This window comes from Phodopus roborovskii, unplaced genomic scaffold, assembly GCF_943737965.1.
Source record: "Phodopus roborovskii unplaced genomic scaffold, PHOROB, whole genome shotgun sequence".
Taxonomy (NCBI): domain Eukaryota; kingdom Metazoa; phylum Chordata; class Mammalia; order Rodentia; family Cricetidae; genus Phodopus; species Phodopus roborovskii.
The window spans coordinates 7,165,850-7,191,779 of NW_026126578.1; the positions used below are offsets into that span (position 1 = coordinate 7,165,850).

The following is a 25,930-nucleotide window of genomic DNA, read 5'->3' on the forward strand; positions in this document are numbered from 1 at the left end:
TAATGTATAAATTATTCCTTCCCTACTCATCTGTATCTTGACTTATCTCTAAAGAAAAGCATCAAGTGTGTGTGTGTGTGAGAGAGAGAGAGAGTATGTGTGTGTGTGTGTACATGTGTGAGTGCAGGTGCACACTTGTGGGTTTTTGCACGGGGGGGGGGGGGTCTGTCCAAAAGAGGACATCAGACCCCCTGGAACTTATACTCTTAACCACTGGGCCATCTCTCCAACCCTGAGAGTAAACATTTTGTAAAAGCATTATTATTAGTAGTATGTATAAGAGAGAGAGAGAGAGAGAGAGAGAGAGAGCAGGACACACTTGTGGGTATCAGCAGACAACCTGCAAGAGTCAGTTCCCTTCCCACGCCTTGGATTTTGGGAAACAAATCCAGATCACCACCTGGTTGTTCAGAAAGCTTTTTTTTTTTTTTATCCTCTGGCCCATCCCACCACCCTTGAACATTTTATGGTTTGTAGTCAGTGCTGTGCTGGTTCATGGCCAACAACTGGTGCTTGAGGAGGACTCACCAGATTTTGTAGTATTTGCTCATTTCTTCTGCACTGGGATTCCCACCATGGATCATCAAAATACAGAGGTGAAGTCACGGAACCCCGAGTGGACAAGAGGTGGCCAGGGTTGGAGCCATGTCAAGATGGCTAGTGCTAGTAGATGAGTATAGCCACTCTGCTGTGGGCTTCCCCAACATCAGATGTTCTTAATCACTTGGCAGGCTCAGAAACGCCCCCCCCCCATTTAAGTTCTTATTTCCTGCAAGAAGTGTTGATTTCAACTGGACAGAGTTGGTTCCATAGTGGCACTGCATGGCCATGAAATGCCATCCCCTTCCAAGCCAGTTCTTGTGACAGCTTGAGAGCAACCAATAGCACCATCTTGCTGCCTGTCCCCAGAGAAAGCTTTGCTCGTCTTCCTCCGGCATAGTTCCTGAAGAGCAGAAAAGGCTTCATAATTGCAGCAGGTTCCCCCTGTGCTCCTCCAGCCTCTGTCTGCTGCTAGCCGGGCCTGCTCTTCACTTAGCTGCCACTTAGTGTTAGGTGCTGCTTTGTGTCTTTGTTGCAGGCTGTGACCTTGGAGTGCACTTGAGACTTGCATTTTCTTCCTTGTGCTTTTAAAAAGGACTCTTCTTTGTCCACTGCCTGGGATACTGAGTGTTTGAGTGTCAAAGGCAGCCGTTTGTATGGGATCCTTACAGGAAAACCCTCCAACTGGAGACGGTCAGGTTGACCGTTTTGCCCTCTTTATTCCCCTGTTGTAGTTTTCTGCAAATTGCTCCATGGACAATTTCCAGAAACCAGCTGTGCCACTCCGCCAGGCTGTGCACTTTCAGCAAAGCAGCAAGGAATACTTACGTATAAACTGCCAGAACAGCCTTCCTTTCCAATTCTGCTTTGCTTTGTCGTAAAAGGAAGTGACTCAGCCCCGTTCATGCAGGCACTTTATGGCAAGGCCAGGTTTAGAACCCGGGACTCCTGGTTCACCCAGCCCTCACTGGCCCGGATATAAATTCTCCTGAGACTAAGGCTCCAAGTTAACTCCCGATACACCAAGAGACTTTGGAGTCACTTTCACATCCTTAAAGGAAGATTAAACAATACTTAGTACTTAGTTCATTGTCAAGTGAGCTCTGTTGTTGCCTGTGTGGTGCCTGTCTGTCTTCTGAATGCCTGTCTCCATAGGAGGGCTCCCTCCAAGCATTTTCAGCCTGACCCTCGTTTGTGGGTCTGATGGCAGATGTTCCTCTTTAACTAATCACCCCTGCTTTGTATGCCTCATCTTAGGTCAGAGTGTTCTAAGAAACTGGTCCCTGGTCATTTCTGCTCAAAGATTTTTCCCTTTGATTATTTGCTTCCTACCCAGAAATATACTTCTGAGGCTGGGCATCTGCTGCAGTGTGGGGTATAATGTCCTAGTTTATAGCATGCAGATAGCACTTGGGTCCAAATCTGCATGTGTGGATGTAACACTTGAGACCCTTGGAACTGAAGATGGAGGTAGTCTGTGGTGATGGACTAAACTGGAACAGGATGTGGGGAGTTGACTGCAGCTGGGGGGGTATCAGTGATGTTGCTATGGTTACTGTTCCTCGTGCGATGGCCCTGTTCTCAGTTTGTGCTGAATGCAGGTGAGAATCACTTGAGAGATGAGAAAATTAAGCTAGAAAATGTTAAGTCAGTTACCAAAGGTCACTGAAGAGTAAGACACATAGGACATTCTGCATGAGCCAACTTTTTTTAGGTCACATTTGACAGTTGAAACTCAGACCCTCCAGAGGAATGTTGTTTTCTGGGTTGATACTGAGGCTCTTCCTAAATGCCTCTCAGGAGCTCTTAGACCCTGCGGGACCGAGCTTCACTGGGCTCTGCTATTCTGGCCTTAGCTGTGATTTCTTTCTTCTCTACAGTGTCACCCAAACTTCTCCACATCTGAAAAGAGGCCTTTGAGATGAAACAAGTCAGCGCTTTTTCTTTTCTCTGCTTCCCTTTCTCTGCTCACCCCTCCTTCCCTCCCTACCTTCCAGGTTCCTTTGTTCAGGCCCCTCCCTCCCTGCCTTCCTCCTTTCATTTGGGTGCTAGGAATAGAGATAGGGCCTCACAGTCCAAGCTGACTCCAAACTCCCTGTGTGGCTAAGAATGACCTGAACTGACCCTCCACCTCCTGAGTGCTAGCCTTACAGGTGGGCACCACTACTCTGCTTTATGCGGTGCTGAGGATTGAACACGGGTCTCTTGTCTGCTAGACAAGCACTGCACACCCTGTTTCCCCAGCCCTCAACCCTTTCATTTGCAGCCAAGGGAGAAACTTCCTTGGGGTCTTGAAATCAGTTAGCTGCAGATTTAGCATACTGCTGACAGTGGACAGACCCTTTGCACTGTGTAATCTTAGTGTAAGCATTCTGCTGTCACAGAGAGAAGGCACTTCCTCCTCTCCCCCTCTTCCTTGCTGTATAACAGGGAACATTAAAAGGGGGGTGGCAGAAGATGGCAGGTGGTTGTGTGGCTGCATCCAGAGCAGAAGAGCTCAAGGAAATGCTGTAATTCATATCCCAGAGCTCTCTTGCTTGCTAGCGCCCTACCCCCACATCCTGGGCCGGGAGAATTCCAGTGTTAAAACAACCCGCCCCGAGTGAATGCTGAGAATGCCGAGAGAAGGGAATGGAACTTAAGGATTCTGTGTGTAGTCCTGTATGTGAGCTTCCGGTCATTCAGACAGAACCTCCCCCCTAGCTGCTCGAGGGCCCATGCCCAGATAATGGCAACAAGGGGGTAGTGTATCAGGCCTGCAGAAGCTGACTGATTCAGTTGTCTGTAACTACTGCTGCCGAGCCGCAGGCGCCGTGCAAGATGCCAGGATGGGAAGGAGTACCCCACACTGCTCCTACCTTTGGGTCCCCCTACTTTTTCGTTCTGTCCTGCGAACTTCATGTCATCAAATTTTCTAAAATCAGGAGTGTCTAACAATCATTGTGTATATTGGATGTGTTGGATCCTCCTTTTTTTTTTTTTTTTTCCTGCCCAGTTTGATACCATGTTTCATCACATATGGTCCTTGAGTCAGGAATACACAGTGGTCCAAGAAATAATCAGTTACAGTATGGGAAAAAGCAGCAGTGAACCACACTTTAAGCTAGTACTCTTTTTCTTAGGTGCTGAAACGACTGTGCATAAGAATGTCCTAGGTGTGTCCTGAACACATGGCGGGGGGAGGGGGGTCAGATGGGATGTGTGCATGAGTGCAGCCAGCTTCCAGGCAGCTGTAACACAGCATGTGTCCATCCTTTCTAGAAACTGCTACATGCTATTAAGCAGTGGTCTCCAGCTGTTATTAGAAGCACCTGAGATCCAGCGATGGCGCTGCGGGCGTGCTCAGCGTTAAAATGCTGCTGTAGCACATGTGAAGCCCTTTTTTTTTTTGAGTGCTGTTGTAGCACAGGTTAGGCCTTGGCTTCTATCCCCAGCACCAAAACCCACTGCTGAAGCAAGTTCTAGGCTGGTCGATCAGAACCTCTGGACGTGGAGCCCCCATAGCAATAGTTTTTTAAAGCTCCCCACAGGGCAGCTAAGTACATATGAGAAGCAGAGCCATGGTGGAGTGAGGAATGCCTGGGTTTCAACATCAACCTGGGAGATCACAGGTTCCTCTGCACTAGCAGGCTGAGGAGAGGGTGCAGTTCCCCAGGGACACTGATTCTCCTCCGGTTGCACACCATAGCTTGGCATGGCGAGGGTTTTTAAAGACATGAGAAAAAGCCCCACAGGTTTTGTTTTGTTTTGTTTTTTCTTTTGGCTTCAAGACTACCCTCGCTAGTGCTTCTTAAACTCAAGTTCACAGACTGGAGCAGCTGCATCAGAATTACTGGGAAGTTTGATGGAGATGCAGGTCCCTTTGGAGGCTATAAGGCACTCCTGCAGCTGTTAATAGCACTGGGCACATGTCAGGCTTTGTTTGCTCAGTGTCATCTCACTATATCTCCACAGCAACCCCATGATTTTGCTCACAATTGACATAGGACCAGCAAGGCCCACAGGGTTGAATGCTTGGCCTTGGCAGGATTCAGCATGGCTTTGGTAGCTGTGTTCATAAAAGTTCTCTGTATGCTTATAATATTTTATTTATCTGAAAAGAATTTATTTTTTAAGTAGATGCATATATATTTGTCCTGAAGACATGAATATCCTTCTAGAAAAGACTTCCGAAACTGAGTTTTTACATAATCAAGAAAGTAGCAAATAATTATAGAGGATATGTGAGAACTGACGTGTTAATTAGATGTTGTTAATAGGAACTTTCATTTTCTGAGATTGAGGGTAGGTGAAGATGGACCTGTCTTCCAGTAGGGCCCAGAAAATGCATTATGCATCTCTGCCTCAGAACACCACTTAGTCACTACTAGCAATGGTTGTAAGAACATTCACAGGCCAGGAGGACCTGTATGATGAGAGACATGAATCTAGACTTATGGCATGATCCCGCTTCTGTTTAGAAGTCATAATATAAATATATTTACATAAAGAATAGTTAGGGCAGTTGTCTTAGCTAGGATTTCTATGTGTGAAGATGTGGAGAGAAGTTTTTTTAGCTTTGGTAATATGGTAGGGTTGTGGGTTTGTTTGTTTGTTTCAATCTGAATGTTGCTTCCGCTTCTGCTTTTGGTTTATACCACACTGAGCATTGTATGAAATAAATGCACAAACTTTCTGGGTTAATTTAAACTAAAAGTAAGACAGAACTGGGTACAGACCTTTAATCCCAGATCTTGGAGGCAAAGACAGGCGGACCTCTGTGAGTTTGAAGACAGCCTGGTCTACAGAGTGAGCTCCAGGCTAACCAGAGCTGCGTAGTGGAACCCTGTTTCAAAAAGGAGGGGTGTTAGTGGTGGTGACATGGCCTGGTGAGGAAAGGTGCTTACCTTGCAAACCTGGTGACCTGAGTTCAATCCCCAGAACCCGTGTATCCCCATATCTAGCTATCATTTTCCCCAGTATCTATCACTCTATCACTCTCTCTGTGTCTCTCTGTCTCTCTCTCCCCTCCCCTCTCCCTGCTACACACACACACACACACACACACACACACACACACACTTCATGTACACAAGCGCGTAAAAACCATGTTTTCACCTAACCTACATTATGTTTACAGAGGAAACCCTTGGCTGCGTGGACTTCTGCCTCCTTCCCTCGTTCTCACCGCCTTCCCTCCCACCCATTTCTGTCCAGCCTTTGGCCCGTATTTTTTTATTTTGTCTTGCTTCCTGGCAGTGCTAGGAATCAAACCCAGGACCTGCACATGCTGGCCACACGCCAAAGTCCATCCTGGCCTTCATTCATCCATGTTTCTATCATTCAGTAAACATTTACAGGACAGCTACTCTATGTCTAAAATCATGGAAAGGTGAAAAGGATTCTCGGTGTGCTATAGACACTCAGCATCCTCCCCATCATTAAAACTTAAACTTTTATTTGGAATAACTTTAGATTTATAAAAGATAGTTGCAGGAACTAGAGAGATGGCTCAGTAGTTAAGAGCACTGACTGCTTTGCCAAAGGATCCAGGTTTGATTCCCAGCACCCATGTACCAATTTACAACTATCCATAACTCCAGTTCCAGGGAATCCAGTGCCCTCTTCTGACCTCCATGGGCACAAGGCTCTCACATGGTACAGATACATGCATGTAAGGGCACCAAGTTTTATGTTTTGTATTGATGAGTTTGTTATGATTGGCCAACTACTCCTAGGAATGGGGCCTGCCCTGCAGTATGGCTGATCTCACCAGTGACATTGAGTATCAATTGCAGATAACATCTTGGTTAGGTAGAGCTTTGTCCAGTTCCCCTTCTCAGTGTTGGGATTTTGTTTGGCTGGAACCAATGCAGGCTTTGTGCATGCTGCCACAGTCTATGAGTTCATATGTATCCATCCTGTTGTTTCCCTAGAATTGTCCACCAACTCTGGCACTTACAATCTTTCTGCCTCTTCTGCAAGACATCCCATTTAGGTCTGAGTGCTCCAAAGTCTCTCGCTCTCTACACAGTTGTGAGTCTCTCTGTTAATTCCCATCTACTACAAGAAGAAGCTTCTCTGATGAGGGTTGAGCAATACTCTGATCCATAGGGATAGCAATGTGCCATTAGGAGTCATTTTATGGCTATGTTCATTTACCAGGATAATAGTTGTAGGTTTTTCCCTAGCTGCATGACTGATCTAGTTTTATTTGATAATTTGTCTTATTGTTTTGGGTTTTTTTTAAAATATAGTTTGCTCATTTGTCTTGGTATTTGTTTTGTTTTAGGGAGCAAGAACATAAAGTTGGGTGGCTATGGGAGGTGGAAGGAGTTGGTGGAGGAGGAAAATATAATCAAAATATTGTATGAAAAAAATAATAAAATTTTTTTACAAAAGAATGTGGTTATGGGTTTTTTTAAATAATCTAAATGCAATCAAGTTCCCCTGCTCCTCCCCCTCCCCAGGGATCCCAGATGCCCATGTGGCACTCTTGGTTATAACCTTCTCCTGTAAAGTTCCTATGTTTGCTTTGGGAACAAATCCCTCACTCAGTTCAGTCTCCCCTCAGAGATGGGGAGGATTAAGTGCCTCTCCTGAAGAGGGCAGCATCCATACACATCGTTTGAGTTCTTATTGGCTTTAATTCCAATATTGATGGTATGGGGTTATTGATTTCTTTGACAGAGCTGAGGATGGAATTTAGAGCCTGGCATGCACTGTGCTCTGCCATGGGCCATAGACACTATCACAGTTTAGGTCATGACCCCCTGCAACTCACCTGTCCCTCTGGTTGCTCCTGTTTGGATACACAGGCTCTTGGTGTTACTCTCTTCATTTCCCTGATGCAGCCTCTTTTTTTTTTTTTTTTTTTTTTTTTTTAATTCTTTTCCCTTGAGCACTTTCTATTTTCTCGTACTATAAGATGGCCCAGGCACATCTTGTGTTTTCTCTGCCCCAGCTCTAAAATCAGCCATGTGTTCAAGGTGCCCTGACATCTTTTATTGGAGAATGATTTTTAGAAATCAACATCTGGCTGGGTGTGGTGGTGTACATCTTTAATCCCAGTACTCAGGAGGGGACAGAGGCAGGCGGATCTCTGAGTTCAAGGCCAGCATGGTCTACAGAGTGAGTTCCAGAACAGCCAAGGCTACACAGAGAAACCCTGTCAAAAAAGAAAAAGAAAAGAAAAGAAAAGAAAGAGGGAGGGAGGGAGGGAGGGAGGGAGGGAGGGAGGGAGGGAAGGAAGGAAGGAAGGAAGGAAGGAAGGAAGGAAGGAAGGAAGGAAGGAAGAATAGGTAGCTCAATCTGGAGCCCAGGGGAGGGAAAAGATACATCTCACCTACAGTGTCTGATGGCTCTGGGAGGAAGGCAGCTCTGTGTCTCCCCAAGCAAAGCCCTTACTAAAGGCCTGTGGTTTGAAGTTGAATACGATTATGCAGATGGAAGTCAGGGTTAAGAGAGCGCTGGAGACGGGTGGGAGGAAAATGTGTTCCCACTGTGCAGGCATCTAGCTTTTTAACTTGAACTGGCTGTGGATTCAGGGTGTAGGACTTGATCTGACTTTTTGTCTTCATCACACACAGATGAGCCATTCTTTCAGCTTGCATTTCTCTATGAGGGCTCTCCTCTGTAAGTCCTGAAGGTAGACTGTCCTTTATCCTCTATCTCTTGACCCTTGGTCCCACCCTCCTTCCCTCCTTCTCTACGCCCTTTCCTTCCAGTCTCTTTTCTTCCTGAACTGTCTAGTTTCTGTTTTCTGCCATGCCAAATACCAGGCCAGGGAGCACAGGGAAAATGTTCCAGTTCTTGCCTGTGAAGGGAGCCTCTCATTTAGGGTGAGATCCCAAGGCTTCCTTCCCTTTAACCCCTCTGCCAAGTGTCTACTTTCTGTGGCGTGTTAGCGGTGTGTGGCGCCATCAAACCAAACTGACATGGTGTGTGGCTCTCAGCAAGTGTTTTCTGTTCACAGATAACAGTTGGTGTGTACGATCCCTGTAACCTAGCCCAGTACCCTGGATGGCCCTTGAGGAACTTTTTGGTCCTGGCAGCCCACAGATGGTATTTACATGTGTGTCCGTGTCTGTGTGTCTTCATCTGTATGTTTCCCATACTGCTTATGTCAGCATCTTCCCCTAAGTGTCAGTTAAATTAGCTGTGGTCCAGTTTCTATCCCTGGTGCTCCTGAGTATGTCTGCTAGGGAGTCCCAGCCTCAGCCTGTACTATGCTGAAGACACTTAGACTGTGGTGAGGTTAGCCAGAGGCAATGACACTGACATTCCTCAGCCCTCCCTTCCTGCTTTTAGATAGGAATTTCCCATTGCTACTACCTCCCACCTTTTAAAAAATCCCTAATCCTAAAATTAAAAAAAAAAAAAAAAAAGAGGGGTGGCATTGGGAAGAGCCAACTTACATTTGGTAAGACACTCAGCATCATTGGGTATCAAGGAAATAACATTAAACCTGTAAGAGGTCATCGGCCACAGCTCCACCAAAATCACCTAAGGAAAGTAACCATGCCAGGTAGAGTTGAAATGGGAGGCAACAAAATTCACAAAAGATGCAGTGACACTTGTGACAGGATCTGCTGGAGTAAAAAACAAAAAACAAAAAACAAACAAACAAACAAAAAAACGTGGTTCTATGGTGACATTCTGAGCTTGTTGCTCACAGAGGTACAGGCTGGATGCAAGCAGCATACACACACACACACACACACACACACACACACACACAGTGTATAGCAGCACTGTGGTTACTAGCCCCAGCCTCATGCCCTTCCATTCTATGACAGGAGGTGGAGGAGGCTCCTCAGCATGTCCTGAGCATGTCTTCATGCATAGCTTTTCTTTTTTTTAAAGGCCTATTTTTAATTTCATGTATGCCCATGTATATAATATATATTATATATGTACGCCACATTTTTGCCTTTAAAAAAAATACAGAGTCTTGTGTAGTTATGGCTGACCTGCCTCTGCCTCCTGAATGCTAGAATTAAAGGTGTGCACCACCACAACCAGCTATAGATGGCTTTTCAAACACAATAGTGAGTGAACTAAGCCAGCCTGAGAGAATACATGTCATGATTCCATTTATGTAGTTCAAAACAGGCAAAGCCATTATGGGGCCCTAGGAGGGGATGGTCCAGATACACATGGTCAAGCTTAGAGGGATTCTGTGATTTTTCTTTGTGTTTGGTTTACTTAAGAAAAAAAAAATGTTTCCTCCAAAATATGAAGATAGACAAATATTGACAGACCCCAGAGAGACTGGTCATGTATGCACTCCTGGCTGTTGGCAATGAGCCTTAGGGATCCCATGTTAAGATCTTGGGAGCATCCCACCCCAGATTTAAAAGCTTTCTTTGTCAGAATTATCTGTCCGCTGTGTGATTGCTACAGAAAAATTCACCTAAGGAGGGGAAAAATCCCAGCTAAATTGGCAGCCAGACTCTAAATGTACAGACAGAGGGTATTTGCACGAATGTGCTCAAAATCTCTCCAAGGTTAAGGAGGCCAGACAGGAGTGATTGCATGCCCTGAGTTCTCTGCAGCTGGCCTGGAAAGCACTTACGCCAGCTCTTTTTCTTCTCCTTTCTTAATCAAATGAAACAAACACAAACCCGGTGTGGGCGACAGGAGTGGCAGTTTCCAGTCGGTTGAAGTCCTGTGCTTTCGAGACCGCACCATGCAAGGGGCAAGAGATGTGGCCCACAGCATCATCTTCGAGGTGAAACTTCCAGAAATGGCATTTAGCCCAGGTGATTGGCAAGTCTTTGGCAAGTAATTGGCAAGTAATGATGAGTAACCAGAGACCCAGTTCCCTGCTTACAGCATGGCAAGAGAGACAACAGCTCCCACCTCGCAGGCAGTAGGAGCACCTACTTGGGACAGGGTGCAGCTGTGCTCAACCCTGAGCATGAGCAGAGGCTGAGTTGCATGGAGCTTCTCCAGTGGAGTTTTCCAGTCCCGGGATGGGGCAGCGGGGGAGGGGGGGGTTCTCCAGCTTTATTTTTATTTGTTTTGTTTTTGATCAACACAAATTCTTTATTCATACCTCTTCCTAGAGGAAGGGTGAAGTAGTTAATTAGTTAATGTTTATTCATTTAGTACTTGAAGGTGTGTGTGACCCTGTTCTCCATACAGAGTATCAGTCAACAAAGGTGCATTTTTCTTCCACTTCTAATACCTTCTCTCACCCTTTCATGGCAAGTGTTGGCATTTATACATGTTTTATATATTAGAAAACAGTCTGGGAGCCATTTTCCAATGTTAGATGTATCTGTGTGCAAATCTATACAAAGTGTATGTACAGACATCCAATGCATATATACTCAAGTTAGAATTCATGCTCAAGTTTGAGTGCATGGGAAGAATACCCACACTGCAAAATACTGTGTGTGAAGGGTGTGTCCCCTGTGTGAAGTAATGGAGTAGTTAGTGTCCAGTCTATGATGCTTCTCATTCGGGGCTCTTTTAAGCTTACTGTCCACACCATAGATGTGCATAGTTTTTTTCCAGGAGAGTCCCCTATGTCCATGTGATGTACATCTGCCCATCAGCTCCATATAGACTGCACAGCTCCTGATAGGGCAGTTTTCTTCAGTGCATGGGTGTGCCTTAGTGTGTGTGCATCAGATGTTGGGGCGCCTCATCTCTCCCCAAATGCTGAAGTCAGAAGGACTCAAGATTGCTCTTTCTTGTTGACCCTGTGCTCCAGCCTGGAGATTTTAAATACACCCAGAGAATCCTCTGCATGGTCCAGGGAGGAAGCCACTCCCTACATTCAGAGGCTTTGTGTTTCGCTTTTGGCTTGGCGCCCTCTTCTGGCACATAAGATGCACTAAAGTCCCTTTATTAAGTTGCAACTCAAAGATAGAGTATATGGAGACTCACTAAAAAGTGAAGCCAGGATGCAGCCACCAGACCCCTTTCCCATGCTCCTAATTTTATCCTGTGCGGACACTGTCTTCCTATGTCTGCACTGAGCCACTCTTCCCCCCTCTCTGGTGTTTCAATCCAGGCCTTCAATTCATTCCCAACTGATGAAGGCTTCTACATCTCCCTCTTATTCATACTCCATGTTGAAGAGTGGTTACTCATCTTAGAAGTGGTGTTTTACTTATAAATTAGTGTTTCCACTCAGCTGCAAATAAAGCTGTATGATAAACATTGTGAAGACTTTCTTAGCATCATGATGTGAACCCAAGGCGTTTCCATAGCCACACTCTTCAGTGTGGCCATATGTGGCATAACAACATCACATCACGTAGCACAGTGGTCCCTTAAGAGTCTGTTGCCTAGGGATCCCACAACCACTTAATTTGTGTAAGTACCCTCTGTGTTTTCAGAGCAGGTCAGTTAGCAGCCCATTATTTCTCAGAACTCTCCCCATCATTAAGCAACACATGGCTCTCTATCTAAGGCATCCCATAGTTGGAACAGCAGTGATGTGAGAAGTGGTAAAGCCTCCATAGTAGGCAGAAAGATGCTCTGTGCATTGGCTGAAACAGTCGTGGCCACTGCTGGGGATGGGCTGCAGGCCCTGCTTCTCCTGCCCCTGTGCTCTGCCTTGTTCCCATCTGTGAGTGGACAGCATCTCACTCCCAACACATTCTTCCTTCATTTGGAGTGTGTGTTATGAGGATGGCTTATACAGAAGCAGATGTGAAGATTACTAATCTTCACATGTAGTGTTTTCATCATTAATAAGCTTACAATGCATCTAATTTTCTTACTAATGGCTGTAGCCAACCAAGCATGGTAGCGCAGGCTTGTGACCCCAGACCTTGGGAAGTGGAGACAGAAGGACCATGAGTTCAAGGCCAGCCATAAGTTCCTGTCTCTAAATAAATAATTAGATGGAAAGAAGGGCAGGGGAGGCTTGTGTATGTGGATATTTTAATTTGAAATGTCCAGTTGTCTTAGATCTTGTTTGCAGCCCTGCCCCAGAGCCTTACTTAAGCAAACATTGGAAGTGATACTGAAATGTAACCTAAGGCTGAGTTCCCTGCTTGGGAGTTGAAGCTTTATTTCGAATAGAAGGAAGTCTTTGAGAAAAGGAGAGGAGAGAGGTCCCACAACAACAGCAGACATTGTGGGAGGTCTTGTGGCGCCGAGGGGTTTCTGTTAACTGCAGGGCACAGTGACAGATCTACACATGTGGAAATATCATATCAGTCTCTGCAGCAGAAAATGAGATAAACTCTGGAAATTCTGGGATTGGAGTTCCAGGGGCTCCTATAACAGTAATTAAAGAGGACAGTCAGGCTGGAGAGACGGTTCAGCAGTTAAGAGCACTGGCTACTCTTGCAAAGGTCCAAATGCCAGAACCCATATGGTGGTTCAAAACTAACTCCAGTTCTAGGGGATCTGGTGCCCTCTTCTGGCCCCTGAAAACACTGCATACATGTGGTGAACTAATAAGCAGGCAAAAACACTCAAAGTGAAAAGAAGACAAAGGCCAAGTCATGGGAAAGAGAGGGCAGCTGGGGTGAGGGGGCTCAGTCTGTAAAGTGCTTGCCACACAAGCGTGAAGACTTGAGTTCAGGTTTGTTTTTATTTCCCCTTTTAGTAAACTTTGTTTTATTTACCTTAAGATTGTCCTAAAGCAGTTGGCTGGGAGAAGAACCAGAAAGGAGGCATGGGACCAAGGATGGTGAACCTCAGCGGATGCATGGACCCTAAAAGGTAGACGTGACTGGATGCCCTTGTTTCCAGCGGGTTGTGACCGATGCTGTGCTGTGTGGTTCAGGGATGCTGGTCCTGGTAGTGAGCCGGCCACTTCTGGTCTTCATTGTCTTGAGGGTTAGTGTGACGGGCATCCCGAGGCATGCACATCTTCTCCACTCTTGTTTCCAGTGCAGACTCTCAGACATCTGGACCTCACCACTGCCCTTTCTAGTTTTTATGGTTGTTATTGTTTAGAGAGTCTTACTATGCAGCCCTGGCAGGCCTGGAACTCGCAGAGATCCACCTGCCTCTACCTCCTTTCTAGTTCTTTATTCATGGCTGCAGACCTCTGTCCTATTTGCCATCCCTGAAGGGTATTATAAGGAACATTGATTTGTGGAGAATCCACGTCACTTTCAAGGATGAGAATCTGCTTACCCTTTATTAAGATCTGGGAGAGTTTTCCATTCTTAGAAGAGCCATTCTTTTAAGCCAACACAAAGGCTAGAACTGCTGATTTCCCTGTTTTTCTTTTTCGTTCCTTTCCTTTCTTTTTTTGTTTGTTTCCTTTGTTGTTGTTATTGTTCTAGGCTTTTTAAGATTTTTATTTAATTTAGAAACAATCTTATTTTACATATCAACCCGGTTCTCTCTCCTTCCCATCGTCCCCTATGTGCCCTCCCTGTTTTTCTTTTAATTCTTTAATTGTTTAATTCTTTCCATTGTTTCATTCCTTTATGCTACAGCTGTCCTATTCAGCAGTTGCAGCTCCACAGCTACCAGCAGCAGCTAGCTTGCAAAAGCCGAAGCCTGAGGGAATTCTGTCCCCTCAGGAACGGGCTCTTTCAAAGCTACTTAAGGAAACTTATTTAAATCTCCATCCCATCAAAGAACTCAAGATTCAAAGGTTGAGGTAGAATCCTGCTTCCTAGAGAGCAGAGAGGTTGATTAGCAAGCAGCTCCCCTAGCTCACCTCTTCCTGCCTCCCAACAAGTCCTGTGCTCAGTCTCCCTGCTCCTTACAAACCCTTCTCCACCTGGCTCCTCCCTACAACTTCCTGTCAGCTAGTTGCTGAGCCAGCCTCCTGACTGCAGGTGAATTTCATTTAATCAACCACATCTTTACATCATTAAACAAAAGTTCCAGAGTATAAACAAGAATGACACACCTTAAATTAATATTCTGCATAACTTCCCCTTTCAAACCTTGCTGTTTGGAGCTCTACACAAGCAATCACAGAGGACAGTGGCATGCTTTCTGTGTGGTAACCTTTCTCCTCTCTGTTACAAGCTTCATCTCATTTTTACTCTGATTCTGATTGCCTAATTATTTCCATCTTGTTTCCTCCCCTAGATTGTGTCTGTCTCTTAGAAATTAAGACTGGAGCACATATGAATGTGTTAGGCCTCAAACCTGGGTCAAATGACTGAGGAGCCTATTAACACATCAAAGCAGACCTGGCCACCAGGTTCTCCCAGCATCCCTCAGTCCCTACCTGTTACAGAGTATGGCTGGCGTATCCCATTCCTTATCCTGAACTCTCCATTCCCAGGCTTCCCTCCCCTACATAATCTGGACATTTTGACTGTGCCAGTCTCTGTTTCTTTTTAAATTTCTTTTTATTTCTTCTTTGTGTCTTTCACATCACGCATCTCTATCCCATTCATCTCCCTGTCCCTCTGTATCTGCTTTCTACACTTGCAACCTCTCCCTAAAATAAAATTGATAGAAAAAAAAAGAAGAATCTCATCATGGAAGCTGTAATGTGACACAGTGAGTCACACGATTTGCCCTTTAGTCCATATATCTTTACTTGCAAGTGTTCATTGCAGAGAGTCATTGTCCTGGTTCTCTGCCTCGGTCTCTGCCACACTCTTGGTAGGGGGCCCTCACTGGGACTCCTGTTGGAGATCCTGTTGTTGTCTTGTGTCATGGAGATCCTGCAGTTTGAAGTCTACAGGACCGGCTCCATCATATGCTCCAGCAGGTCATAGATGGGGTGGATGTTGGGGTAGGCCAACTCTTCATTTTGGGCCTAGAAAGTTGTAGAGTTGGTCATGGCACCAGCTCTCTCTGTCTGCAGCTGATAAGAAAGGGTCAGCTCCCTTGTATGCCACAGTGTGCAGGGGAAGGGACATCTTTTTCTTACCTTCACCACCACATGTGTGCCAGTCTCTTGGCCCCAGCTCTCCTACCCCACCCCCTCTCCTGGGGGGGGGGAGCAGCTCAGTCTGGTCACGCCCACTCTGGAGTTTCCCAGATGTCCCTGCCTCTGGCTATGCTCTTCCTTTTATCTACAAGAAACTCTTTCCTCCACCACACCTAGGAACAGCCATATCCTTTCCTTTTTAATTCTTTCTTCTTCTCCTCCTTCTCCTTCTCCTCCTCCTTCTTTCAAATGACTCACCAGCACATCAATCTCTTGTTTTCCAGGCTCGCTGAGTCATCTGTGGATCTGAATCTCAAGCTGATGTGTTGGCGATTGGTCCCTACCTTGGACTTGGATAAGGTTGTGTCTGTCAAGTGCCTGCTGCTGGGAGCTGGCACCCTGGGGTGTAATGTGGCTAGGACACTGATGGTGAGTTTGGGGGCCCTGTGCAGCTGTGCCTCTTTTATTCTAGTACAATTGCCTGCCATCTCCCAGATTCATTTGTGCCTCCCTCCCATTCCTTTTTTGCTCTCCTCAGCATCTCTTCTAAGAGCAATCTGTAGTCATTGTGAGACAGAAGCCGAGAATGCCCCTCCAGTTCCAGCCCAGTTTCCCTTCCCACAAGTAATGAGATTTCATATATAAGTATGTTACCACTGATGCCAGGAGTAGTCCTGGCTGAGGGAAACAGAGACCATTCACGGGGCTTGTCACTTATCTGTTTATTTATATTTATAAAAACTGGCTCATAGTCTGCTACTTATAAAAAAGTATTCTTTGTAACCTATTAGTCCAACTTAGAAACTGTGTTGTCCCATAAAACTGTGAAGAAATATAGGGGTTGGAGAGATGGCTCAGAGGTTAGGACCATTAGCTGCTCTTGGTGAGCACCTGTGTTTAGTTTCCAGTACTCACATGGCAGCTCACCACAGCTTGTAACTCCAGCTCCAGGAGATCCAATACCCTCCTCTGGACTCCTTGGGCATTACATGTATGTACTTGCACATGTGGAGACAAAACATTATGCATAAGATAAACAAATCTTTAAATAAGATTTCCAGAAATGTTCTCATCTATGAAAATGTCCATGACATCATGACAACTCGCATTAAAACAAACTCGTCTTGCAAGGGTTAGAAGCAAGGTTTCTCTGGAGTGAAGAGATACTCTAAGAGTGTTCCTCAGTGTTTCACATGGGAACGACTTGATGGTCATTTTTCTGGAGTTAACTGAGATCCAAAATGAAGTTTCCAGATGAGCTGATATTTATACTTACTTACTCATTAAGAGAAGACATCTAGGGGTGCTTGCCAGCCCTGAAACAACACAGTAGAGTTCTAGCATTCACCTGCAGTCTTCCCCTGGTGGCCCTGTCAAAAGTAACACATTGTGAAAGAATTACTGATACTTCCTGGTCTAAGGACTGTGGGAATCTAGGCCCTGGCATAGCATTATTTTGCCTTTTAAAAATACGTTGACATTCTAATGGTCAAAAACTGAATTTGTACAATCCATTTCCTGCAGCTTCCTATATTTTAAGGTCCCCAGCTGCTCAGAAGCAAAACCCTTTTAGAGATTTCAGCAATGTGTGCTGGAACATGCTCATCAGGAGTTTGCCATTGTATCCTGTTTCCATGCAGGGCTGGGGTGTCAGACATGTCACATTTGTGGACAACGCCAAGATCTCCTACTCCAACCCTGTGAGACAGCCTCTGTATGAATTTGAAGATTGTCTAGCAGGCGGCAAGCCCAAGGCCCTGGCAGCAGCAGAGCGGCTCCAGAAAATATTTCCTGGAGTGGTATGTTTTCTTTTCTCCTAAAAAGAAAAACTCTGTAAATGTTTGAATCCTAGGGGTCCTGCGAGATGAGGCTCTGTAGTACTGGAGACTGAGGAGCAGACAGGCATCATATGACTAAGCCTACTGCCCCCCTCAGTGTGATAGCCTTTTAAAAATACTAAGAAAATATTGAGGAGAGGGGTTATTGGATACTGTACTTGCTGTGTAATCATGAAGACTTGCATTTGAATCCTCAAAAACATATAAAGCCAGGCATGGAAGTATGCGTGTGTAATCCTGGTGTTCCCATGGTGAGAAAGGAGGCAGAGACAGAAGAGTCCCCAGACGCTGGCCAGCAGCTGATCTTACATGTGCAGCAGCAATCCACAACCAAAGACCCAGCTCAAACAAGGTGGCAAGTGAGGACAAGCATCTGAGGTGGCCCTCGGACCCCCACATACACACCATAGTAATGTGCACCTGCGTACACATGCATCATACTTACACATAGTAGTCCCACGCCCATGTCAACATACATGCAAAAGAAAACTAAAATACAACCAGAGCTGAGCTGCAGCCCAGTGGTAAAGTGTTTGCCTAGCCAGCACGCTGTCATCCCCGACACTCTACAGCAAGTGCCTCTCATGCAGTAGAAATACGTGAAGGAATGAAGACGTGTCTTTTGGAGTTCTGTTTTCACCCCGCCTGCCTGTAAAGGGAGTTCTGATGGTGAAGATGGAGGCTATTAGTTTTAGTCTGTCACCAGACCACATGCTGGCTGCTTAGTACTGACCATGCATCTGTGTAGAAGAAAGACTGGCTGAAATCGACTTCTTTGCCCTATCTCCTGCTATTTTTGAGTCACACTATACTACTTTAGAAATAGCAAATGAAAGTCAAGTTACTCACCATCCTACTTTCTTTTGGGGGGGGGGCAGGGTTGTTGTTGTTGGTAATGGTGGTGGTTGTGGTAGGTTTTTTTTTTTGATGTTGTTTTGTAGAGACAGGGTTTCTCTGTGTAGCCTTGGCTGTTCTGGAACTTACTATGTAGAACAGAGTGGCCTCGAACTCACAGAGATCTGCCTGCCTCTACCTCCCAAGTGCGCCACCAAGCCCAGGTCTACTCGGCTCTCTTTAGTTGTGATAAAACACTGATCAGCACCATCTGGGAAGGAAAGTGTTTATGTGGCTCACACATCCTGATCACAGTCTATCAGTGAGAAAGGTCAGGAACTCAAGCAGGAGCAGAGGCAGGAATCATGGAGGGACACTCTCCAGGGCTTGCTCAGCCTTGTAAACCTCAGAACCACCTGCCTAGAGTAGCAGCACCCACAGCCAATGGGCCCTCCCAATCAGTCATCAATTGAGAGAATGGCCTAGAGACATGGCAACAGGCTAGCCTGATGGAGGCATTTCCTCAGCTGAGGTTCTAATTGACCAGGACTACCCAGTGCACTCAAGTTACTTGCACATAAGTAAGTTTGAAGATGTGTTTTAAATCATCCAGCAGAAGTCTACCTGTAGACCACATGATCATTTTATCTGTCAGGAGACACTTTAGTGATCTTTGAGGCTTCTGCTTGTATTTGCAGTGCTAGAAGTGGCATCCTCAGCCCCAGCCATGGAGAAGCCTGCCTTTCAGAACTTTCCTCCTTTAGCCTTTCAATATTGATCTGTCTGTTACCAAAGCCTCCTGTTGTTGATGGTTTTATTTCACAAGCACCATCAGGAGCATCATCATTATTGAGTGGAATTCGATAGCATTGACTGAGTATCCTCTGTGTACCCAGCTATTGTTGGATAGCCACAGCCCCACCATTGAGACGTTAGTCAGGTCTCTGCTGGCACCATGTGGCTTATCTCACAATCCCCAAATTTCAGTGGCATCCAGCTGCAAGGCTACACCACAGATATGCAGGCTGGCTATGTTAGCTGATAGGCAAGGCTGGACTCTGCTTCCAGTCTACTCCATGTGTGATTGTTTCAAAATGGAGGCTTGAGGAGCCACAGTCCCCTGGTCCTGCAGTTCTTTGGCTAGAGAGTCTCAGGTTAGCACACCAGCTTCTCTTCCCATTGCTCAAACAAGTCACAGTGCCAACCCCAGGCTCAGAGACATCAGGCAGTTTACCCTGTCTTCCCAGTGGGATGCCTGCAAAGTTCTGTGGAACTGTCCCTATACCCTAGGTTGGACAGGCATGCCCACCTAGGAGAGCAGTCCTGTCTATCACTAGAAAGGGCTGTGAACCAATCGCAGGCTATGCAGATGTTGCTTTGAATCTGAGCTTTGCCACTTAGCTCCTGAGCCTTTGCTAACTTGCTGCCCATCCCCTGCATTCATCTTTCCAGTCAGTATTTTAACAACTCTGGGAAAGCCAGTATTATCACACTTGCCTGTGACCAGTGAGATGGAGAAGATTAAGGTGCAGTTTGTGATCCTGGCACAATTTACTTTCTGTGGGAAGTGAACATCCCTGGATGTTCTGAGCCCCATCCTCAGCACCACACACACACAGTGAAGACAGTGGAGAGCATAGGCTCAGGTATTTGAGGAAAAGAGCAGCAGCACTGTGCACAAGGAAATTCCTGATTATAAGTGATATAAGTATGGCCTTTGCCTCCCTAGAATGCCAGCGGGTTCAGCATGAGCATCCCCATGCCAGGACATCCTGTGAATTTCTCTGACGTCACGCTGGAGCAGGCACGCAGAGATGTAGAGCAGCTGGAACAGCTCATCGAGAGCCATGACGTCATCTTCCTGCTAATGGACACCAGAGAGAGCCGGTGGCTTCCTGCTGTCATTGCGGCCAGCAAACGGAAGGTGTAGTGTGCTATCTGCTGCTTCTGTCTAGAGTTAGTGCGCCCCCAAGAGAGGTGTCCACAGCCCACCTTCCCCCAGGAAGGGGGGTGACCTCTGTGGCCTTGCAGACCTTCTTTACCTCACATTGTCACCCAGCATGAGTATACTTTCTATTCTTTCAACAGTCCCTGCAGGTGCTACTGTTGGTACATTTGAAGGTCAAGGGCTTGAGCTGTAGGATGCTTTGCTAAGTATGCGGTCACCCTCAGGGAGGTTTTCAAAGAATGATAATAAGAAAATACCATATTATAAGATAAAATAGCATATGGATCTTAAATGTTACATGTCTGTAAAAACATGCATGTCTGACTCTACCACAATCCACCCCTCATATGTCTGTCAGTCATCTGTCACATCACCTGTCTATTGTCTTGTCCTTTGTGTATGAGGCAAAGGGGACAGCAAGAGGCAATGCCCCAGCAGTTTCTGGAACCCCCAGAGCTCTGTCGGCAGTGGTTTTTATTTTTATGTTCTTTTATTTACTTCTCCAGTGTGCCCTTTCTAGATTCTTTCAAACTTTGTATGTGATCACAAATGTGGGAAAACAACTTAAATCACAATCAAGAGGAGTTCCTACAATACAAATGAAGAAGGGTTCCCTTAAAAACCCACGTGGTGGGCAAATCATGGTTTACAAATGGTGTCTCAGTAAAATTTTCCAAGGAACCGAACGGACAGGGCAGAGTGGTGCTGGTACCCACCAACTACTCTCCACACCTCTCTCCTATCTGCTGCATGACCTTGGGACAGAGGTAGAACTCTGACCTTCAGTGTTCTTGCCTATAAAAAGGCAATGTTTATAGGGGTTTTTAATGAGATGGTTTATGTTAGGTGTTTATCAATTCTCTTGTATGTTTCAATTGGCTATTAAAGTCTAGTTACACTCACATGTAAAAGAAAGCAATTTAAAGGTAACTGCGTATGAATTTAGCCTTAGTCTGAAGTGTGTCTGTCCTGACCCCCTCTTATTCCTTCGATGCTAACAGCTGGTCATCAATGCTGCCTTGGGGTTTGACACCTTTGTTGTCATGAGACACGGCCTGAAGAAACCCAAGCAGCAGGGCGCTGGGGACCTGTGCCCAAGCCACCTTGTGGCACCTGCTGACCTGGGCTCCTCGCTGTTTGCTAACATCCCTGGATACAAGCTTGGCTGCTATTTCTGCAATGATGTGGTGGCTCCAGGAGATGTAAGTCACGTTTCATGGTTACAAACAGCTCTACTCAGCATCCTGTGTGCTGGGGCAGGGTCCTGCCCTCCAAGGGCTGTTCAAAGGTGGTCTAATAAAGAGGAGTCTCTAGTTGGGGTGGGTGGCATTGTCCCACCATGAACTGTGAATGGCACTCTTTCCTGAATGGCTGAGCCATAGTCATTGCATGAATGTGACCACACCATCTGACAGAAGCTGAGTAAGGAAACTTCTGCATAGCTGGTTCCTTATAGGAAGAGTTCTAGAAAGAGCCCCATATACAAGAGACTAAAGCCCCAGGTTCTGGCCCAGGTGCTCTGCTGTCTCCTCAGTGGTCCAGAAACTCTCTTATTCCCTGTGACTTTTTAGGGCAGGACAGGGCCCAGGCCCATCACACTGTCAGGCAACTGCATTTCAGGTAAATACCAAGTGTTCTTTTGGTTTGGTTTGGTTTTTTAAGTAAGTATGCCTCTTACAGTATTCAAGAGCTGCTAAGAATAATATATATATATATAGTTTGTCTGAAATGGAACTCTTAATCATTCCTCATGTATTTAATCTGACAATCTAGAAGAGGCAGCCCACCTGTCCTGAGCATGCTCAGTGCTGAGGCAGTCAGGAGTGAGTGCCTCCAGCTGGGTTCTCAGGCCTAGTGAGCCTGCCAGAGCAGGCATCCCTCGGGGACCAGGGGTAGACATGTTCTCTGAATTTCCCCCCTTCCCCTTCTGCTGTTATAAAACCCAGTCTGCTCTCTGAAACAACTGGCTTTTCCTTTTCCCATAGAGAAAAGCTGCCATCTTCTCTTGTGTGAGGGAGGAGGCTTACTGATCTTCATCACAGCTTGTCCTGTTGGTCAATGGTTGCCATCAAGCAGGGTTGAGGCCTCCAGCAGGACAGCCATGTCTTTTCAAACCATGAAATAACCCCAGGGTTTGCCCCCATTTGGAGGGTTAGAGCTGGTGAGGTTGAGCCAGTGGCAGCGTGTATGTGGAGTCAGGTGGTGACTAATGCTTGCAGGTCTGCAGTTAAGTCCTCAGACTGAAGGCAAGGTGACAAGGCAGTGAGCAGGAGCAGAGGGCAGACAGCAAGGTAGAGATTGTGGCTCCTTCCTCAGGGAAAATGGCAGGACAGGGTCACCAGCTCCTCGTGATTGTTCCTCCCTGTGACTCAACCTCTCATCTCCTAAGTGCAGGAGAGGGGGTGGAGGCACCATGAGGCCATGCTGCTGATGGCCGCCGTCTGTGTCTCTTAACAGTGTGCATCCTGTTCAGTGTATTGCCTCCTTTAATGACATACTCTGTTTTGCTTATTATGACCCACCCAAGACACAAAGGGGTGAGGTTGGCTGGCCTTTGTCAGCTATTCCAATCTGGTTGTAATTTCATCTTTATCATGGGGAGTTTCAGGTTCCCCTAGGGCTGCCTGGACTAGAATATTCTATATGTGTAAGTGGTTGTTTCTCTGTAGTCAACCAGAGACCGGACCCTGGACCAGCAGTGCACAGTGAGCCGCCCAGGCCTGGCCGTGATCGCAGGCGCTCTGGCTGTGGAGCTGATGGTTTCCGTCCTGCAGCATCCTGAGGGGTGAGTCTGGAGCCCGGAGATGAATGCTTGAACTGAGTGCTTGTCAGTAATGGCTGGGCACTGTCTCCCACAGGCTCTTGGCTTTTCTGACCTCAAAACAAGACTAAGGATAAAAAAGAAAAAAGAAAAAGAAACCTAGCCCAATTGCCCAATTCTTTGGCCCAGGTACTCAGCATGTGGGGTGGGGTATGCCCTGTGCCCTTCTTGGATCCTTGTGAGTTTTTTTTTTTTTAATCTGATAAGGAAGACTTGGCAGGGGCATCCGGTCTCCTGTTAGTCTACTGTGGTTTTCTTAGCCCTGGACATTGTAACTGTACATTACTGTATAACTGGCATTAGGAATTGTGTCTGCTGCCTGTGACCAAATTCCATGTCCAGAGACTTGGCCAAATAAAGTTCCAAGTCCACAGTCCAGGGTGGGTCCAGAGACTGAGCATGTGCCAGCCTCCCTCACCTGTGGGCACAAGATGCTGCTGTGCTCTCCATTGTCACATCTGTGTGACAGTGTCTACTCACGGGCAAATAAGCATTTGTTTTAATAGCAAACTAAAAGCCGTGGGGCTTGAGGCAAAGGGGCTCCTTCCATCAGTTTTCTGGGTTATATTTTTAATTAATAGATTTGTTCTTGGATGATTTCATACGTGTATTTATCATGGTTGTAGTGGTAATTACTTCCCCTCCCACCACTGCCTGTCTCCTTCTTCTACCCTATAAATCCCTTTCTCGTATACACAGCTTTTTGTTTTGTCTTGTAACCTGCCGAGTTTGATCGGGGCCAGCTGTGTGACCATGGGTCTGTTGGGCTCAGCAGTGGGTACCCACCTAAGTGCTGGGCCTCCTCCCTCCCAGCCCTCCTCAGTCGTTGACAGCTCAGCAGTGAGCAGTAGGGCCCCTTTGTTACTCTTCTCTGGGAAGCATGACTGTAGCTTAAAACAACACTGCATCTTTAAACTACAGAATGGACAAAATCCATATGGAAGGTCAGGGTCTCTTTCACCTGCTGCCAGGGACAAGTGTCACAAGTAGGACATTTGTCACTATTGGAATATTTTAAGCAGATTCTTGCTTGGCTCCCATGTCCCTCCTGTTCAGCCTCAGCGCCTGTCTTGTCACCAGCTGCTTGTCCACACCTGCAGCCCTCCCCCACGAAGCCTGCCCCTGCCCCCAGCCCCAGCTGACTTCCCCAGCACATTTATTTTCTAGGGACACCCTGGGGAGGATGACTGCACACCCCCACCCTTCCTATCTTCCCAGGGCTGGCTAGACTTCGTGGAGTATTGCAGGCCTGGTACCTTCCCCGTTGATCCTGAGCATAGATTTACCTACTTGTTGCAGTTTTCAATCCAGACAGCACATGGCAGGCAAAGCACAGGTCTGTTGGCTGTCAGGATGTCAGCATGCCCTTGCAGCTCTTGGTTTGGATCTTCTGCGTGCAGCTTTCCACCAGCTCACATCAGCACACACCCCGAGGCCTCCAGGTGCTGTCCAGGTTGCATGGCCCTGAGGCCACTGTTTCCTGTGTTCCTAGCACTAAATGCAGCCAGAGCTTTGCTGTCATGGCATCCTCGGACAACGGGCCAGTCCAAGGGCCACTATGAGCTGCCCCTCCCACTCAGGATGGTCGTCTGTCTGCCTAGTGCCAACATTACAAGTTCATACCATCTCACCTGTCTTCTCAGTCCTGTTTCTGATGGGGAAGCTAGACGTAGTGTCTAAGACTCAAATGGCTAGTGAATGACAGCCAGGCTGTGGCTTTGGAGTGCTGTGCTAAGTGTGCCATTTATAGTGCAGATGGAAAGAATAGAGTTTAGAAAATACTTATTTTTCATCCAAATTGAATTCCAAGAAAGGCAGTGCAGAAAGCCACATCAGTATTCTATTTGTCGCATGACTCAGAGGGCTTCAGCAGCTAGCAGACAAGGCGTAAAGGGGCAATAAGCTGTTATGCCCTTCCCTGCCTCCGCCTCCTATGCCATCCAGGTTTCTTCCCACCATCTACCACCTATACCTACCACCACACTACACCTCCTTGATCCCAACCCTTTGTCCTGGGAACAGAGTAGAAAAGCTGTTCTTCGGGGACATAAATGAGGAGCCCATCACCTCTGCCTAGTTCACCCCTTTTATTTCTCCTTCCTCCATGCCTTTGGCATTTAGATCAGTTCAGCAGGTGAGAGGAGCTGAGCTGGAGGATAGCCCAAGCCGGAGTTAAGGCCAGTCTGCACCTTAGTGAGAGCATGGGAAAGGAAGGAGGGGGAAAGGAAGGAAGGGAAAGAGCGAAAGAGGGAGGGAGGAACGAGAGAAAGGGGGGAGGGAGGGGAGGGAGAGGGGGAAGGGAGGGAAACGAGCCTTGCACTCGGCAGTTTATCTCACAAGCCCCTGTTGTATCATGCAGCCCCCTCCCTCACAGCTAATGACGGAGCTGCTTGGTTAGAGACACTACAAGCTTGCTCTCCTCTTCCCCACCCCACGGCGCCTGATTTTCAATGACTGTCTTTCCCTCCCTCCCGTGGAATGACTTTCCTGCTAGTGATGAAGCCCAGCAAAGGAGCATTTGGTTCTAGGTCTTTCCAGTGCCCCCAGACATTCTCTGACGCTCACCGTGAGCACACCTGAGCTGAGAGCCCTGCTTCCCTCTTGCAGGGGCTATGCCGTCGCCAGCAGCAGTGATGACCGCATGAATGAACCTCCCACCTCTCTGGGGCTTGTGCCTCACCAGGTGAGTGATTTAGAAATGAACTGTGGTCCTGCCCCAATCCTCTGGTGGAGTGGAGGGTGAGGTCACCTCACCCTTCTACCAACACAACTCCTGCAGCTGAGGCTTCAGAGGGTCCCTATGACCGGTGTTCTGGGGTCGCTGCCGGGAGGAAACGAACCCTTGGCACGGCCTGACTCTGATGTAGAGCTGCTGACCAGACTCCACCAAGCAGGAGAAAAAGAAGGGACAGGCTTCGGGACAGCCAGGCGTGGTTTGCACTCAGCCCAGCTATGTGTGGCCTTCCCTGGCCCAGTCTCCAAACTTCTCGAGGCCATGCTCTCCTGTCTGTAAATCCCACTGATCTAGCTCCCTGCTAGTCATGGATGCCAGGCTGATGGGTGCCAGCCCAGCGGGTATGGAGTAGCCAGCTAGCCTTTAGTGCCCAATGCCCTACCTGGGCAGGAAGCCTTTCTGGACAAGCATG

The 25,930-nt window shown here is 46.9% G+C and overlaps 1 protein-coding gene across 2 annotated transcripts in view; it reads left to right on the top strand.

Moving 5' to 3' along the window:
* The window catches only part of Atg7 (autophagy related 7), a 168,184-nt gene that overhangs the window by 14,480 nt on the left and 127,774 nt on the right, over positions 1-25,930 (top strand). For both annotated transcript variants that reach the window (XM_051203764.1, XM_051203765.1), the window contains 9 exons: positions 8,495-8,583; positions 10,162-10,283; positions 13,122-13,212; positions 15,628-15,772; positions 16,984-17,142; positions 19,745-19,939; positions 20,965-21,165; positions 22,633-22,748; positions 25,392-25,467. In XM_051203764.1, the coding sequence (XP_051059721.1) occupies positions 8,495-8,583; positions 10,162-10,283; positions 13,122-13,212; positions 15,628-15,772; positions 16,984-17,142; positions 19,745-19,939; positions 20,965-21,165; positions 22,633-22,748; positions 25,392-25,467 (1,194 nt within the window). The remainder of the gene's footprint in view (positions 1-8,494; positions 8,584-10,161; positions 10,284-13,121; positions 13,213-15,627; positions 15,773-16,983; positions 17,143-19,744; positions 19,940-20,964; positions 21,166-22,632; positions 22,749-25,391; positions 25,468-25,930) is intronic.